Raw genomic sequence first — 18,878 nt, 5'->3', positions numbered from 1 at the left:
TCCCCTCCGAAACAAGGAAAACAGTTACCCACGCTCTGGTCACGAGCCGACTGGACTACGGAAACACCCTCTACGCAGGCACCACCGCTAAACTCCAGAAGAAACTCCAACGAATCCAAAACGCCTCAGCCAGGCTCATATTAGACATCCCACGCAACGAACACATCTCTGGTCACCTTAAAGACCTCCACTGGCTACCCGTCAATAAGAGGATCACTTTCCGTCTGCTTACCCACGCACACAAATCACTCTACGACATCGGACCAGATTGCCTCAACTCTCGACTGTCCTTCTACACCCCCTCCCGCCAACTACGTTCTTCCGGCCAAGCCCTCGCCACGGTACCTCGCATTAACAAGACCACCATGGGAGGCAGATCCTTTTCATACCTGGCTGCTAAGACATGGAACTCACTCCCCGCTTACCTTCGCCTCACCCAGAACCACCTAGCGTTCAGAAAGCAGCTTAAAACGTGGATATTTGACAAATAATCCTCCTCCCCTCCTAAGCGCCTTGAAACCCTCTGGGTATGTAGTGCGCTATACAAATTTTTATGACTTGACTTGACTTGACTATTATAGCCTATGGGATTTATATTTCAGTGGACAGGATATCCGTCACCGTTGTTACAGAGTTCCCCGTCCGCCAAGATCTAAATCAGGCCCATAGGGTTTCTGGGAAGCTGTATTGTTAATGAGATGTGTCTTTGTGGGAAGATGCATCGGATGTGGCCAAGGAGATGGTGTATTTTTCATAAAGTAAAACAACTAAATTGTGCATGCTGCAGTTGGTGAGATGTATCCATGTTGCTTGTTCCACAAAATGGGGTGCCTTGGAAGATTGTGTGTGCCAGAAAGTTGGACTGCTTCTGGCCCAGGTATTGCTTTTTCCTTTAAAGAATATACACGTCTTTCTTTGGGATCAGCATCTGAATCTCTACTTCCATACCATAGTGCTTGATTGCCTCTGCAGAAACCTGGGTCTGAACAATGTGAATTAAGCACCACATAGATGTAGTCCTACTTTTACCCTTAACCACTTCCAAAACTCATTGGTCTCTAAGGTATCCGCCTCTGATTTTTCATTCCATCTGAATATCTTTCTTTCTACTCATAGTGCCAGAGTCCTGACTGCTGGGGGAGGGGAAGTGGGTTGGAGGTAATATGCACAAAGTGGCCTGTGGTATGGCAACTGAGGTCCAAGTATGCTATAATTCTTGATCCCCAAGGATTTGTGTTCTTTCATCCATGACAGGATCTCAGGAGTCTAGTTTCTTTCACACTTCTCCATTATTGGTTTATTTATTTATTTATAACACTTGTAGAGCGCGCAAATACCAACCGGTGTCCTGGCGCTGAAGTGGTAACTCCCTGAGATTAAGACTCCCGGGCTAGAGGGTAAAGAGCCATGTTTTGAGGTTTTTTCTAAATGCTAACAGATTAGTGTTTAGTTTAAGGGTCAAGGGGAGGGAGTTCCATGCCTTTGCTGCTCCCCCGATAAAGCTCCTGCCCCCCCAGCGTGCCTTCCAGATCCGAGCTGTTTTAATCAGTCCCATAGTGGCAGACCTAAGTTGTCTCCCTGGTCTGTACCACTGGAAATGATCCTGAAGAAACACCGGGCCCAGACCATGCAATGCCTTGAAGACAATGCAGAGGGCTTTAAACAAGATCATCTTCCGCATCGGGAGCCAATGCAACTTCTCCAGTTCCTTAGTAACTGATGAAAACTTGGGCAAGCCCCCGATCAGGCGGGCTGCCGCGTTTTGTAGGACCTGAAGTTTGTTCAACAACCCCTGTTCGGCCTCTAAAAAGAGGCTGTTACAATAGTCAAGGCGCGAAAGAACGAGTGCCATCACCACCGTCTTTCTGCTTCCCTCTGGTAAGAAGTGAAGAACCTTACTAATAGTTTTCAAAATCCAATGTATGGAGGAAGTCAACGCCTTGCCCTGGGGTTTGAAGGAGAGTTGGTTGTCTATAATGACTCCCAGATTCTTCACCTTTTCAGCCCTAGATGGCGGAGATCCCATATCTGTAGGCCACCACTTGGAACTCCAGAGGTTTGTGTTTGACCCAAAGATAAGCACCTCGGTCTTGGAGGAATTTAATTTTAAACAGCTTTTTACCATCCAGGAACTGACTGCAGACATGCAGTCCTGAAACCTAGCTGCCACCCCCAGCTCTTTCCCCAGAAGCACCGAGACCACAATCTGGGTGTCGTCTGCGTAAGATGTTAACTCGAAACCGAAGGATCGGATCACTGGGGCAAGAGAGGATACGTAGATATTAAATAAAGTGGGGCTAAGGGAGGATCCCTGATGGACCCCCCGGGGGAGTTCGAAAGGTCTTGATTCGAAGTCACCCATAGCCACCACTTGTACCCGGTCTTTCAGGAAGGCCTTCAGAATGTTGAGTGTTGTGAATGAGAGAATGTTGATCATCTTCTTTCTCCATTGCTGACTCCAAAGTCCCACCTCTGCACCAACTCATTCCTCACTTTTTGGTGGCACTTCTTCTTGGATTCCATATGCATTGCACAGTCTGTCATCAATTCTTTCAGTGAATCAAACATCATCTTCTTACATTGTACTTGCAACATGGAGATAAGACGAGTGATTTTGTGGATATAACTTGATCCTTCCTTCTGTCACATTTGATGGTGATCGCCAGGTGAACCCTCATTCACCTGACCCACTACTTGGAGTTATCCCTATTCAGCTGGATTTTCAAGCCATTCTCTTTGGGGAACTCATCATGTTAGGTATACCTCCATTCTGGGTCCTGATGCGCTTCGCCCTAGATATATCTCCCAAAATTGAAAACAAAAAAAGTTAATCTCTGTTATATCTAATGTTACCAGTTGCAGCAGCAAATTGCTGTAGCCAGTCCCCTAATCCTCAACTGGGTCCCAGGATTGTTCTTCTATTATTTCTCTATTTTCCCCTAAAGCTACCCATAATATGTGCAAAAGCATGCATTTATTTTTGCAAGTCACTTTTTTAGACCTGCATGGCCCCCATGAGGTCCATACTGGTCAACAACAAGAACAGCCAGTCTCGTCTTCGTTTTTAAAATATGCCATCTCACGATCCATCACTGCCTCATCTCACACAACTCTTCTATGCCAATCCTTACTTTTAGCTGGTAAGTTCCATGCAATCAACCTTCAGACCAGCAAAGGGTCAATATGGTCTTAGGTCAGTCCCTCTTCCCATGCTCCCTTGAACATTATTGGCAATATGAATATTGACTGTGCACTTGGCTAGAAGCAAACCTCCCTGTTGAGAGAGGGAAGGAGCATGCTAATCCTGTTGTGGGAGTGACTGTCCAGGAGGAGCAAGATACATGGGCCTGCAGGGGCGGAGGATTATAGAGAGAGATCTATGGTCACTGGTGTCGGCGGGCTACAGACTCTCCTGTGTCTCCTCGTTGGAATTGTGAAGACATAGCCCAGAATAGCTGCCTTGCGTGAAGTTGGTTGGTCTACTGTGGCTGTGACACTGGCGAGCTAAACAAGTTTTTAATACTGTCCAATCAACTAAGTATGACATTGTCCTAGAAAAGAGCAATGAAGTCCAAACTTCTAGGCCACAACTTTGCTGCACAAGATAACAAGTATCTCCGGAATTATTTCTCTCACAAGCATCTTCCTTAATTTTTGGTATGCTCCCAATGAATGCGGTAGGCGTTGTTTAGATGTTATGTTCATCCTGTTTAGGGACTACAGCTTTAACTCATTGATGACTCTCAAGGAGATTGAAGCACGTCTAGTATTACTTGTTAACCCATGCAGAGAGGATGTCTCCTAGTACTATTGATATTGTTTGTTGTGGAGAGGCTGGTCAGCCTAGGATATGCCATCTTTTGCAAACGTTCGAACAATTTAAAACAAAGTATGGAAGGCTGACTGTGACAAGTGCTCCATAGGCTCCTCCTTAAAATCTTCTGGTCTGGGTGACTTTCTGGAAGAGGAAGAACGATTCCACCGCCTCCTTCAATCTAGAGAGAGGGCTCGCTTTAGTTGCTCCTCTTTTCTTTATGACCGATCGTCCATCTTGGATGTTCTCTTTAGTCATGAAGAAGGGGCATGGGCGTATATTTGATCTTTGCCACCCAAAGAGATTTATTGGAGATTTGTCATATGGGCAAAAACAAAATTCCAGTGCCTCTCCACCCACATCTTCTGATCAGTCTGTGTTTGACAAACTGTCAAAATTTGCAATTCATAGTGCATTTCCCACAAGGGTATCCGAGGTTCCTTTGCGAGCACACCGCCTCGCTTCACCTGGTTGTTCCCTAATATCCCACATTAAGTCGATCAGCAGCTCAGGAACCGAGCATGGTATTTGCTGCAATTTTAATGCTATGAGTGTATACAATAGCTCTGCTGTTTCTTTAATCTCTTTTCTTGTGGGATCAAAACACATTCCATTATTATTAATTTCGCCAGATCCTCTTTCCTATCCCAGTGTCCAATTTGTCGTCAAGTCTCTCCTTAAACTCAATGCGCTCTGACACTGACGTGTTCTTCTACCCACAACCCCCCTCATAGTTCTAGGCAACACATTCGCCAAGTCTATCTGAGATCCCTGCCTGTTGCCAAATCTCCAAATACATTAAAGTATCTTGGTCTGTCTCCAGTGTTTAACTTGCAAAAAAAAAGTGCCAGGGCCCTCGTCAGGAGGCAACTGCAGCTTGCCAATGACAGTCCCAACACAACTACAAACCATCACAAGTGTGATAAATCAGACTACTCCATGACCCGAATGCTATAAGAATGGCTTGGGCTGCAGGTATTAGTTATCGTTACTGTATATTGAACGAGTAAACAAGTGTTATTACAGTCATCCCTAAATTAGCTAGACCGCGCAACCGTGTGGCGGACTTTCATAAGTCCCGGTGTTAACAATAAAGTGCCGTTGCCGAGCACTAGAAACTACTGGCTCAAATTAAGCACTGTCTGTCTCTGTACTCTTCCAGCCATTACAGACATTGATTGGCCCATTGCCTGATCCTTCATTCTAAGTTAGACAACAAACTGAATAATAGAAATGTTAACAGCTAGGTTTTTTACAGCACAAAAGGAGAAACATCCCTGTTGCTATTTATCCCTAAAATGAGCAGGTGTTATTACCTGGCGGTCTGCTACTCAATGTAACACAAAAGGATAAATGGTTGACTTGACTCCAAAATTCAAAACGGTGACCTCCAGGTTGAACACCTATAGCAAGTGCATAATCTCACTGAGTTACCATGCCGACTATTCAATTACTTCCACGGTGTTGCCATCTGCCACAGAAGGCTCCATCTCATTTTGGAGCAAATCCAAAATGATGAACACCAATTTGACTCCCCATGCTGTAAGAAATTCAGCAAGAAAAGGGATAAGGGGGCAGTAAGGACATGGAAATGGCACAAGAATACATGTTAGGAGAAAAAAGGTAGGAATGTTAATACAGGCAAAGTATTCGGGTTAGGCAGGAGTAGTACTAGGGTGTAAGTAGAAGAGGTATTACAGTATTGGTAATTGCGGAGGTACTACAGTAGAGGCAGTGGTAGATGTGCAATTGTAAAGGTATGGGAAGGGAAGAGGCAGTTGGCTATAGACAGACCTAAGGGTACTGTGGTAGAGGGCAGGGGACGGTGATATCATGGTACTAAGATGTACGAATTGTAGAAATACTGTAAAGCTAGTTGTAGTACTAGCTCATAGTGAGGGGTAGAGGTGGTGGAGTAATGGTAGGGATAGAGGCACTAAGTTGTAGGTAGAGTGGCCTTTAAGGGGCATAGGTAGTGCTAAGCTATTAGAGTATTGGCAGGGGTTGTGTTACTATTGTAAAAGTAGGCATAGAGGCCCTATGGTGTAGTAAGAGATACTCTGGAATAGGCAGGAGTAGCAACGCAATGCTATCGAAGGGAGGGGGGAATACAAATTTAAAAAATAAATCTTACCTTAAGCCAGCCGCGCCCCCCGTCGCGCTCTTCAGATCTGCTGCTTCAGATTAGCACTTGCTCCCAGAATACCCTGCGGCCAATCCTGAAGCTGCTCTCACAGGAGAGAAGCTTCAGGATTGGCCTTAGTGCCCTCGATTGGCGCTCCATGACAGACTAGGAGTATGTGCCTGCTCTTTCCAACCCCAGCAATGCAGAGGTGTTGGAGAGAGGTCCAATGCGAATGATGGTTTGGCCGGCTTGAGACGGCACGCCAAACCATCATGCGCAGTGAAGGGAGTGCACTGCTGTTTCTGACCTATTAATTTAGCTTTGGTGGAGAGCAGGTAAAGTTCTCTTGTGGAAGCAATAGGGATCCCAGTAAGTCTTGAGTAGTTAATAAAAACATGAACTTGTTTCAGTTACATTTAAATAATACAGATTTATTGGCTAAACTATTCATTCATTTATGCAAGTGGAAAGTAAAACATTGTTACAATTTGCCACTATAATTTGGAGCTTATATATTGCTATCCTAGCATACATATGAGTAAAGCATTTATTTGTAAACCAAAGACTGATAGATCTTTTCATTCAAACCATATAAACATTAGATCATTTTTTCAGAATTTTCCTTTAAGGCTGTGGACTACCAAGAAGTTCCTGCTGGTTCCTTTAGGAGGCATCCCCTAACTTCTGAAAGTAGCTTCACCACCCACTCCCAAGACAACAGTAGCCCAAGCATCGGTCCTTCCTACACAGACGTTCATTCAGTCACTACGGAGGAAACACCCGGCCGAACCTCAGCAGCAGGATCTGCAGGTAATGGGTTTAGTGGTTTGACAGCAGGTATGTTATTTCTGATATCTCTTGTGATATTGGAGCATTGTCAGAGTTTAGATGTAGAATGGATTCTTCTTTCAAAATCTGTCCAAGAAACGGCTAATCTCTAGCTTAGAGTGCGATTGCCTTTGGGGTTATAGGTTAAATTACTAATATTTAATTTAGTTTCTTGAAACAATAAAATGTTTAATATCTACTTTGGATTTTGATTTGATTTGATTTATAATTTTGTATAGAGCTCAAATGCCCTGAGGCGTCTTGGCACTGCTGCTGTCCTAAACAGGAGGGGAGATATGAGGCAGAGATATGGAAGCTCTTTATTGATTGAAAAGCCATGTCTTTATGGATTTCTGAAATGATACTAACTCTGGGCATTTCCTTAAATTAGCGGGAGGGAGTTCCATAGCTTTGCGGTCCTCAGAACAAAACTCCTTCCTCCCCATGAGGCTCGCTTGACCTTGGGTAATCCTAAGAGTTTTGCATCTGAGGATCTGAGCGTCCTCTAAGGGATGTATCAGACAAATTTCTCATGAAGGTAGTGAGGTTCAATATTGTACAGTGCCTTAAACGCAATGCAGAGTGCCATGAATCCCATCCTCCTTGCAACTGGGAGCCAATGTAATTGGATCAAGGCCTGTGATGCTGATTGATATTTTGCAATTCCTGTAGGAAGTCGGGCAGAGGCATTTTGCAGCATCTGGAGTTTTAGGAGAGATTTTTCAAGATGCCGATGAAAAGGGTGTTTCCATAATCCAGTTGGTGCTGAGAATGACGGTGAATCATTTTGGTATCTTTTGATATGGTATAGTCCAGTGCCACCCGAACCAGCGTTGTGGTAATTTGCAGCAGAGTGGACGCTTCCCAGAAGAAAAGTGCACTTGCCAATTTCTATCTATTAATGGCATGGAATGATGGAAGCCACAATCCAGTCAGAGTACCAGGCTTTTTGAGAGTGCCACTGCACTAAGAAAGTAAAATGTTCTACCAGAGTGAGGTTGCTTGGCAAATAACTCCTTAAGAGTGAGCAAAGGTGATAGAGACCTTATCAAGGTTGAGATTTGTTGGCGCCAATTGCAAAGGAGATGGAGTTGGGAGGTAAAGAATTGTTTGAGGCATTAGTTGTAACTGAATATTTCTTCTAGAGTGAGGTAGGTTAATACAGTTCTTTTCCAGAGTATGTCTGTGTGGTTGAAATCACTTCCCAAGAGGGTGCGAGCACTAAAGATCAGCTTGACAGCAAAATAAAAGGGGGTGAGTTGAAACATAGCTAGAAACAGGTTCCTTGATAGGGTACCCTTGCAATGGAAGGATGGGTTTCGGAGAACTACTCTTGAGAGGGGTTGCATGTTGGAGAAGTTGTCCAGATTGTGGAATAGGCAGACAGGTACTTTATAAACTATATTCCACTTGATTGCTTCCCCATTCGTCTATGAGTTTGTAATGTGAGGATGTTGTTGTCCTTCACAAGTGAGCTTGGATGGTATGCTGCAGCTCCAAATTTTGCATCATATATTCATTGCTCTTCCCAGAATAGTAGTGATTAAGGACCACTATAGATTGATACAGTTTAAGATTCTACACCGCGTATACTACACCAGGGTCCTCTGACATAGAATGGGTAGCGCGCCGCATGAGAAGTGTCTGCAAGGTTGTATTCAGAGGGGTGCGTTTCTTCACACACTGTGGGTTTGTCTGAGTCTCCGCGAGTACTGGGAAGGGGTGACTTAAAGGGAGCCACGGACATTTGAATAGATCCAGGTGTGCTCCTGATATTCTTAGTGGTATGGAATGGATCAGATGTTTCTTCCTATCAGCGGCTTCTATTGAAGCTGGCTTTCCTTCTAGCTAAGAGAAAAGTGGTGCGTAAATGGGGCTCCTCAGTGGTACTGGAGGTGAGAGATTGGGAAAGTGAAATTAATATTTCCTATTTGCAGGAAAGGGTGATATACAAGGGAAGAGGAAGCCCCCAAAAAATTGACAAACTTTGGCGTGGTTGGACTGGTGAGGATTAGAGCAATCTGATACGACCCACCAGATAGGAGTGATAGGGAGGCCAGGCACTTGTCTGCATGGGAAGAGGACCACGCGCCTGCGAACCGCGTCTGACTACGAAGGAGGGGTGGCACCTTCCTCCGGGATGGAGGGTGCTGGGGTGTAGATTTTGGAATGGTAACCAGAGGTTGGTGGGGAGGAAGCGTTACTGTCATTTGTTGTAGAAGAATGCTGCAGTGTTAGAAAAAGCAATAAAATACGTTATAAATATATTCATTGCTCTCCTTGAGCAGCCTGACAAATATTCACCAGCAAGTTCAAAGGTCAGAATGCACTGTGCAGGTGGCTGGAAAGGAAGTTAAGTATAAATCTAAATTAACCCAATTTGAAGCAGAGAAAACAATGATTGATTTCACCAATACAACTTAGATTAATACTCTAAGGAAGTGTCTAAAGATGACAGACGTACTTGATTTATGCTCATGGCATAGGTTTGTGGCCAAAGTAATTTTTGAATTCCTGCATTTTCCTGCGGTCCAACAGTCAGTGAAATAATTTTACGAAGGACATCATCATATTGAACCTTTTAATGTGCACATCCTGTCACTTCTTTTATCTGTTTCTTGCATAATAAGATACTGTGCCTACCGTAAATATACTTCCCATAACAGGAAAATAGTCACTGCATGCATAGCACCCCAAATGGACCCCAGGTATTTTAATCAATGGCAAAGACAATTTACTTCTTCTTATCACCATAATTGCTCATGTTTCCACATTTCCCTTGGCCCATCACACAAGATTTGGACTAATGAGTACACTGAATCAAGAAAATAGTAGCAGAATTGTGTTATCACTTCCAGTGGTGTCAGTTGTTTTATGAACTCGGGGTAAAAAATGTCATGTGGGACCCCACATCATGCACCTGTGGTGAGTTAGGCAAATGTCCTCAGAGAAAGAGACAACATGGCTTCTCGGCATCTTCTCACATTACGTATACATTTTCTTTTATGTCAGACCTGCTGGTACACCTGGTTACCACCAACATATGGTCCCAAAGCACCTACCTCTCACACATGATCTACCTTGTCCAGTGTATCAGGCAACATAGTTATTAGGGGGACCACAGAGACACTCCTTCAATATGTTGTGAGCGCCCTTATTCACAACGTGAAACAATTTAAGGGTAGACCATGAAAGTCCACTATGCAAGTCAGGCACTTTGAGCATCTCAGACACCCACACAGATACCAAGCTTAATACACAAATTCAAAAAAGACACACACAAGCAATATTCAAAAACACATTTCGGATACATGTACACAAGCATAAAAGGAAGCACAACCAGAAACAAAATTTCCCATTCTTCGCAAAAAACACCAAGGAATAATGAAAACAGTATTGAGAAATAATGTTAGCATAAATAGCTCACAGATCTAATGATGAGGCAGACGTGATAAAGATTTATTCAGATATCCACAGAACGCAGAGTATAAATGTCAACGTCAAAGATATTGTGATGACCAGGACTAACACTAAAAATCATAGAGTCTCCAACAAGATCTTTTTACACCTCCAAAAGAACCAAAGATATGCCTGTCATGACACACAACCCTACAGTGACAACTTCTAAAAATCCCAGAGGAATGTCAGACCTGCACTAAATATACCACTTCCACAAGTCCACAGAGCTTGCCAACCAGAGATGTAGAAACACCATGGACAATCCAGAATAGCATCAGCTCCAAAACAGCAACCACTGGAACTGTCCGGTCCTTGATAACTCTGACAATAAGCAGTCCCTCATCAGGCACCCAACACAACACCTTGGCAGCTGAACTTTAAAGTCTTCACTTGAGATGTTCTGAGACCACCACCATGCAACCCAAACACTGGCTGGACTTCTCTCCTGACAATATGTTGACATTATGGGCCTCATTGATACACACCTAACCAGTGTCAAACCTTCAATGCATGTGAACTTTTTGCCAAAAAATTAATATCAAGTGTATACAAAAAGCAGGAATGCAAAGAGACTGGAAGGAATATAACAAAAAAAAATCTACTGACCTTAAGACATGCAATCCACTTTCCATTTTTTTTTTAAACCACAATCTTCCCATGTACCCGTAGATCCTGGCCCAAAACACCTTGCTAGTGGGAAATTTAAAACTGAGTGTTGAGCGAACAGACTAAAAACCAAATAATGATTTTTCCCAAAATCTTAATGTCCTGAGATTCATTCAGTTAGTTTGCGCGTGCCCAAAATCACTCTCTCCAGTGTTGAGACCACAAGTGTAATGAAGCAACCACAGATGTTTTTGGTTAATTCCTTAATTACTTTGCTTTACTCAGACAAGCCATTCCAACCACTACTTCGCCATAGTTTAGTAATAATAACCTTTCCAGGCACCAGAAATACAAAATGACTTGAAATGCATTTATAGCACCCGTACATAGTACCTCCGTTTCAGAGGTCTTGTTGTCAAAGCCTGCACAATAGAATAACTAACACATATAAGAAGCTGATACTTCAGAATGAGACAGCTGAACATTGAATGGCACTGGCCAAAATTGAATGAAAGTGCCATGACCCGGAATTCAAGTATCACAAATCACTGACTGTGGTAGACGTGTTCCGCTGTGAGAGACAAAGAAGAAGCTAACACAAAGACATCAAGGATCCAAAAAAGTTACATCACCAAATGTATCAAAATGCACCAGATGAAACAATTGACCTATTTGGCATCTACGTGGAAATTACAAATTTTCCAGAAAACTCAAAGACCATTCCACGCACTTCCCGGCAACATTGCAAACACCTTGGGGTCATTCAAGAACACCTTTCAAAAAATCGGTCAACCCATTAGATTTGCTGCTCAGTGGTCACTGTACACTCTAAGCCCTGTCTGTTACTACATCCACCATCTATGCTTCTCTCTAACTTTAACCCACTGTTAGCTGACCAGGTGGAAAATTTAGTTCTAAAAAGAAAGCATTAAGCTTTGCAGCAGACCCATGCTTTGAAGCCTAAATGAAGCAAGTCTTCTCTACTACCGCGGCCAACATCACAGCTGTACTAGACACATCTCTCTCCAAAACACACATCCTTATTGTACTCCTGCTGCAGGAAACACCTTCCAAACCAGCAAAACCTGGATAACAAAGAGTCTGTAACTTTCATTATCCCAGGGAAAAGGTGATAAGACAGTTACAGTTACAAAGGTATGTGTGATAAAGCCATCTCCTACATGGCCTACAATTGTTTATCAGACCTCTGGGTGCAACAGTGACTGTGCTTGCAAACATCAGGATAGATCTCCTCAACACCACAGAAGAAAGTACAGAACTAGCCCGATACTTATAAACCTCTCAGTCTCAGCAGTCAATGACAGTGTAGAATCACTTGATACAAAGAATGGAATCATTGGCACACATATTAGAGCATCCTCAGGTTGATCTCCAAATGTACTTCTATCTAAATGAACGATGAAACAGGGAGCCGGAAAATCCATAATGAATGTTTGGACCACATGTACCTCAGGATAAAAGGAAACTATCTCACTTAGACAGACCAAAAACAAAAATCCGGGTACAGGGATGTCACAAGTTATGTTTTATGTGGCCCAGCAGCCTTAGGATACCTCGAATCACATCACAGAAAGCAAGATATCTGATGCTACTGATCAAGACACATCTATGATCTATACTTCTTTCCAATGCCATAGCAAAGGACGTATATAGATCTTCAACTGTATATTACAAGAAAAACGCTTCAGTTCCTGCAAACCAACCAGTGGGAAGTGTTGACAAGGGCCCTTGTGATGCAATGTCTGGACTACTCTAATACAACGTACACAGGGAGTTTGAAAAGATTATAAATTATGCTTCCAAACTAATGTCTTTACCTTAGGAAAAGTAATCATCTGAACCCGGACTTGTAAGAGATCCATGGGCTGTTCAAAATTAAATTTGTGAAAGGATTCATTTTGCTGCTTAAACATAGGTTTGTGGCTGTAAATGGCTCAGTAAATTGGACCATGTTGAGCGTAAAGTAGCAAGAGTGTCTTTATGAGCCCTTTGTATGTTTAGTTTGTTTAAAAATAAATACTTTTGGCTATACGGGCCGAATGTATGACGTTACAATGCATACGTTTACAACGCATGACCCTCCAATGCAGTTTTTACATCCCAACATCCACTACAACGCATTCCATTACATCGCATGACACTACATCACATTTTAAAAAACTACCTTTACAACGCATTACATTACATTGCATACTACCTTTACAACGCTTACCTTTACAACGCATACCATTACATTGCATTTAACGTAAGTATTGGATAGTATAGGGGTACAAATTCATATTCTAACTCTGGGGGTGCAACAGTAGGGTAAGTGTTGGATAGTGTAGGGGTTACAATTACTATTCTAACTCCAAGGGGTGCCACAGTAGGGTAAATGTTGGAGAGTGTAGGGGGATATGCATTGTAGTGGTATGCGATGTAATGCCTGCATTGTAGTAACATGCGATGTAGTGTCATGCGTTGTAATGCCTGCGTTGTAGTGACATGCGTTGTAAAGGATGTTGCGATGTAATGACTGTGTTGTAAGTGTAGTGCGATGTAATGAATGTGTTGTAAAGGTTGTTTCCCATACAGGCCCTAACTTCATAAGTATGTGGATCAGTTAGTCAAAGGGGACTTCAGTTTTTACTCATTTGATTTTCTGCTCTGGCAGACTGCCTAGGGCAACCAAGCCTGGATCAGTCTCTTGCTTGGTCATAGTCCAGGTGCTGTAAAGTTTCTTTGTGTGTTCTTAATTTTAGTATTCGACTGGTTGCAATTTGCAGTTTTTGTGCCAAAAACGTCACCCTGTGGTATGACGGTGTTTTATGGAGCAAGAACAAATGTAAAGCGTAAGTGAGCCTTTGTGGGCGTTTACGCCGCTGTCGCCATTTGTTTAGTTCTGGGAGAGTGAAATCTGGCCTGGGCACTGGCTGTGACTGTGCACTGACTGTTCAATCGCAATAAAAACCTGGAAATAGGAAAAAAACTGGACAGTCTGGTCTGATTAGTTCCGCTAGGAGGATTGTTGAGATGTTGGCGTGTACTCTGCACATGCTTGGGATGGGCGGTGTTCAAAAATCTCTAGTGTGTTGTAGTGCTTAGGAGAATGCAAAGCCACAACACATAAAGTGTTTGAGGTTGATGCTGGTTGTACTCACTGAAGTGCATGGGTACTTCTCTCTAAACTTTTAAGGGCAAAGACCAAAGGGAACTGACTATGCCCAAACACCTCCGGCCTCTAAGGACTCCGCCTGATCGGCCTGCAAGCTGTGCACAGCATAACTTGTTTCCTCTGTGTCATCTGCTCAGACGAGACTTTATATCTCGAAACATTTCTAGTTGTCCTCATACTTCCCTATTCAGCAAGCTAATTTCTATATTTTAGCCCCACTTAATCAATGTTTTTGGGTAAAACATGTATCTGCAAGTTTTGTGATCAAATTGTCCTTTACTATTCTGTTTATTTGTTTTATTTCTGTATTTCATTTTGTACCGCAAAGTTGTGAGGCCTGAGGCACAAAAACTCTGCTCACGGCACAAATATTTGTTTTGTGCTGTAAGGAGACTCACCCTTTGTGCTCCACGGGATTCTCACAACCTTCACACCAAAAATAGACTATCTGCAACGTGGCCCAGACTGCCCCCGCCCTTGTACTGTTGCCACCTTTCTTAGGAAAAAATACTTGCCTTTGTTTTACGTCTTGCTATGCACAGCCGGGTACGTGCCTTTCTGCAGAATTCTGAGGGCTCTTTTGCAGAGTGGCTCTTTTCCTCTGTTTTGCTCTAAATATTCATTGTGAAACGATTGAGACAGTTCACAAATACTTTTTAACAGATCTCCTTTGTGTTTGCAGTTTTAAATATGTGTATCAGGAGGGAAAAATATCGAATTTCCTTGCCTTTACCAACATTTTTATCTGCCTGGATTTAAAACTACTAAGCAGGTTAGTAGAACACCGGGCAGGTGGCAACCCTACGCTTCACCAATATTAAAGGGGCAGAAATCGGCTTGCAGTTTATTGTGAACAGTTGCAAATGCTGGGACAGAGGACTGCATGGCAGCAGTGGCTCCTCTGTTAATGCGGGGTAGCTTCGCCCCACTGCTCTCTCAGCAGTGAAAACATGGCGCCAACCATTCCATGCTTTGCCACCACAAATAATGTATGTAAAGAATTTGTGAGTACCACTGTTAGTTACTGTAAACTAAGCAACAGCCCTTGGTTCCGCTTCATTTCTGACTCGAATGGCATTACATTATATGCATTGAGATGCATAATTTCAATGACCAATCCGGTCGGCAGGGGAAGGGGAGGCTGACCCAGGGGAGGTTTGATTACCCCTATTAGTAGAAAGTGCTTTTGGTGGGATGGCAGGGAGAGAAGGGGCTGTGCTTGGTGGGCTAGGACTAACTGAGAGTGGAGAGGCTCCGAGATGCAAGGAGCTGCCCTGAACGGGGTCCACCTTATTATTACATGTGCATTGCAGATTTATGACTGCAAGCAACCCTTAACCAGTGGTGAGGACTAACTCAGTGATCTATCATGCCATCATTGGCCTACACATCAGTGCCAAAGAATAAACAAGGGGCACAGTCACTTTTAGTTTTAATATAATCAGGAACGATGAAGCCACCACTTTGTTGGCGTGCCAATCACTTCTCCATAGAAAAGTGTGCAGCGCTCCTGATTCTTTGGGGACTTATTTCTATGGTGGTAAAAGTCAAATCAAAGCAAGAATTGGAAAAGGGATAATAATGTTTTTACAAGACATCACATAGTGCAGAGTAAGCTCCACTGAGGTGCAGTCATTTTAAAATGTGCATTATGAAGGGCATATTGAATATGAGATGCTGTGCATAGAATAGCACAGGACAAGGGCTACTTTTGAGATTGGATAGTCAAAATCGGAGTGAGGTGAGTGTACCAACATGTAATTGGAACAGTTTGTTTGTATAGGTGTTTCTGTAGAACAAACGACGTAGATGACAGCAACATATTGCTATACGTTCTGTACATCTGGGGTGCATTGAAGCTCAACTTGATCCAACACTGTTGCACGTTAAGTATTAAAAAATACTAAAATTACTAAGTGAGTTACCCAAAATCAGAAATCTTCTTGGTCATGTGTTGATATCAGCATTAGAAAACTGGGGCAGTATTCCATAATGTGCCCTGCAGGTGCAATGGTTGTGTGCGCCAGATGTTTTGTACATTCGAGGAACTTTGGTATTATAGAAGGAGCCAATGGTGCTTCTTTGGTCGCTTCTATAACACAGATTGTGCTGGCACACATATAGCTCCAGCACAATTCAAATGGTGTGTTTCCTCATTGCAGGGCACAGTGGCCTCATGCTCGTTAGAGAAACACATTGCCCCAGGCAGTGCACCACCGCCTCCAAAAGCAACACCTGCATGGGTGGAAAGGGAGTCCCATGGATCCCATAGACATCACTTTGCAGGAAGGTGCAGTCATGCAATGCAACTGCCAAGAGGGGAATTTCTCTACCCCTTTTCAAAAGCAGTTTGTTACTGCCTGCACTGTGAAAGGCAGACTAGCGGCTTCAAACAGCTGGTCCACCTTTCACTTATGCGCTGCCCCCAGGGCACCACACTAAAGTATGTACAAAAAAGAGATGGATGGAATACCTGAATTAACCTCAGCCACTGGTAATTATTCAGGCTACATCCCAGTCCATCATTATTCTGCACACCATGCACCTCAGTTTGGACCCAGTCCTATGTGAATTAGTCTTGAGTCTGCTCCAATGGGAGCAGTCCAGTGAGGTCAGTCCTCTCTGAACCGAATATAAGCAACTCAGGACCAGTTTCACCCAAGTTAGAACTCATCAGTCAGGTATAGGGTGGTTTCATTAACACAGAGAGACAAAAAAGAGAAAGCCCCTGGAAGATACTTTGTGGGGGGGGTGGACAATGAGAACAACAAACTCTATAAAGTCAGATGCTACCTGCCTACCCCACCAATTAAAAAAATTGCAAAATTAAAAACTCAATATATTATGATACAAATACGTTGAGCTAAACATTTAATATACAAATAAATGGTCTCTTTTATTTCTTTGTATTCACAAAACATATTATATTCTCATTTTTAAAGTGCTCATATACAAATGCATGATTATACAAAAGATCTCACTAAAATTATGGTCTATTCTCCAAAAACTCTCACCGCTGCCCGCAATTGCCCAAAATGTTACACTAAAATTGTAAAGTCAAACTACATTCACTCATCTGATCATTAGGCCTGAGAGGAAAACTATTCTACGCTCGCTTAATTTGCCCAACTACGCGCTACGCAAATTGCACGTAGCACAGTGCAAAAACGCATAGCGTAGCAGGCATTTTTTGCTTGCTCGCGGGCCTCGACGTCAAGTTGGCGAGCAAGCAAAATGACATCCCGCCGAGACTTTTTCCTCGTACGCGATCAGCAGCATCAAGTTGTCGATCGCGAGCGTGGAAAATAAACCTTCCTGCAAGATTCTCAATGCGGGAGGTCAGGTTTCTCATTGCGAGTGGTCGCATATGCTCGCAATGAGAAACTACCAGTCCGCGTTGAGAAAACTGCTGCTCGAGTACAAATCTACCAGAGCGGCAGAAAATGACCGCTTGCACTGTGCAAGATGCTGTTTGCAATGATTGCACAGTGCGGACAAGCATCCGGCACTGTGCAATTATTGCAAACAGCATTTCCCTACCGCACTACGCAGTTCGCGTAGTGCTACGAATAGCTCACGTAGTGCGAAGTACACTTCTCGTTGCTACGCGTAGCGCTACTACGCAAACTACGCCCAGGGATACTGACCATATATTCTTCAATCAACCCATAATTGTTATCAACATCTCACCATAATTAAACACAGTAAGGGGGCCATCTTAGGAACAGTCTGCCCAAACAGCAGTCTTGAGAACAGTGTGCCCGAACGGCAAGGCCTTGTTCTCCCTGAACCAGAATACAACCAACCCAGGACTGGTTTTGCCCTTGTTAGGGCTCATCTGCCAGGTATTTCTTGCTTCCAGTGACACAGTGTGCACGGGACCAACATCTGGGCATACCCTTGCCACTTAGCGCAACACATTGGAGCATACAAAAAATTTATGGGTGAATGTTTTAATTAATCTCTGCCCGAGGGCAACATATTATCTGTAAATGGGTGAACTGTCCCTGTTTGCACCATGTGCTGCTAGTTAAAGAGGAACCAAGTCACAAACAGGGACTGCATGTCTTTTGTATAATACAGTCTCATGTCTTCTGTTTCCGAGACCAGCAATTCAGACACTCAACTCCTCTCCAAATCAGTGACTGTTGTACCTTGTACCTTAACCCATAGCCTCTAAACCCGGAATGGTGCTAGGATATGGCCACTTACCTGAGTTATTTCTTGTGATTTGGTGGTGCTTACTGCTAGTGCCCCAAAGCAGTAGCTTTGCCATGACATATAGAAGTGCCTACCCTGCTCTCCACACTATGCAATACTTAAGCCTTACCCTTACTTTCCTTTGGACAAGTCCAGGTTAGGACACCTTGCTTTATCACTATTGTGCTCTTACTGTGGGCATGATTTAGAGATAGGAAGAAATGGAAAATTTGCTTATTACTGGTAGAAGTGTTAACTTTAGAGGTGAATCCACTGGTAGAGTTTGCTCCACCATAATGTTTCCACTATGGGGGAAATTCCACCTGTGGATTTTCCAATACTTTGTCCAAAAACATGAGGATTATACCACTAAAAGTAAACGATGCTCTATGTTTTTAAATCTTGAACAATCTTGCTTTTTAGATCAGTTGACATTGATTGTTACCAAATTGTTAGGCTGTGGGTCCGCTCAGAGGAGTAATAACTTTCTCATACCAAGCTATTGGTTGTTTGGTCAATATTTTGCCTGATATGGCATGTTTTCATCGCAATACATGACAGACTATTTACATCTGAAAAGCCCAAACTCACCACATGTCGAATACTTTATCTCACAGATGCATTTTACACAGAAAGCAATCGTTTTTGTTTTGATTGTTCACTGCAGCAGA

At 43.2% G+C, this 18,878-nt stretch overlaps 1 protein-coding gene across 1 annotated transcript in view; it reads left to right on the top strand.

The window, feature by feature from the left end:
• Positions 1-18,878, top strand: part of STON2 (stonin 2) — a 382,439-nt gene that overhangs the window by 69,075 nt on the left and 294,486 nt on the right. The window contains exon 3 of the mRNA XM_078659997.1: positions 6,555-6,749. Within this exon, the coding sequence (XP_078516123.1) occupies positions 6,555-6,749 (195 nt within the window). The remainder of the gene's footprint in view (positions 1-6,554; positions 6,750-18,878) is intronic.

This window comes from Lissotriton helveticus, chromosome 9 (genome assembly GCF_964261635.1).
Source record: "Lissotriton helveticus chromosome 9, aLisHel1.1, whole genome shotgun sequence".
Taxonomy (NCBI): Eukaryota; Metazoa; Chordata; class Amphibia; order Caudata; family Salamandridae; genus Lissotriton; species Lissotriton helveticus.
Note: the sequence above shows the minus strand (reverse complement) of the source record. Positions and strands in the feature narration are given on the sequence as shown.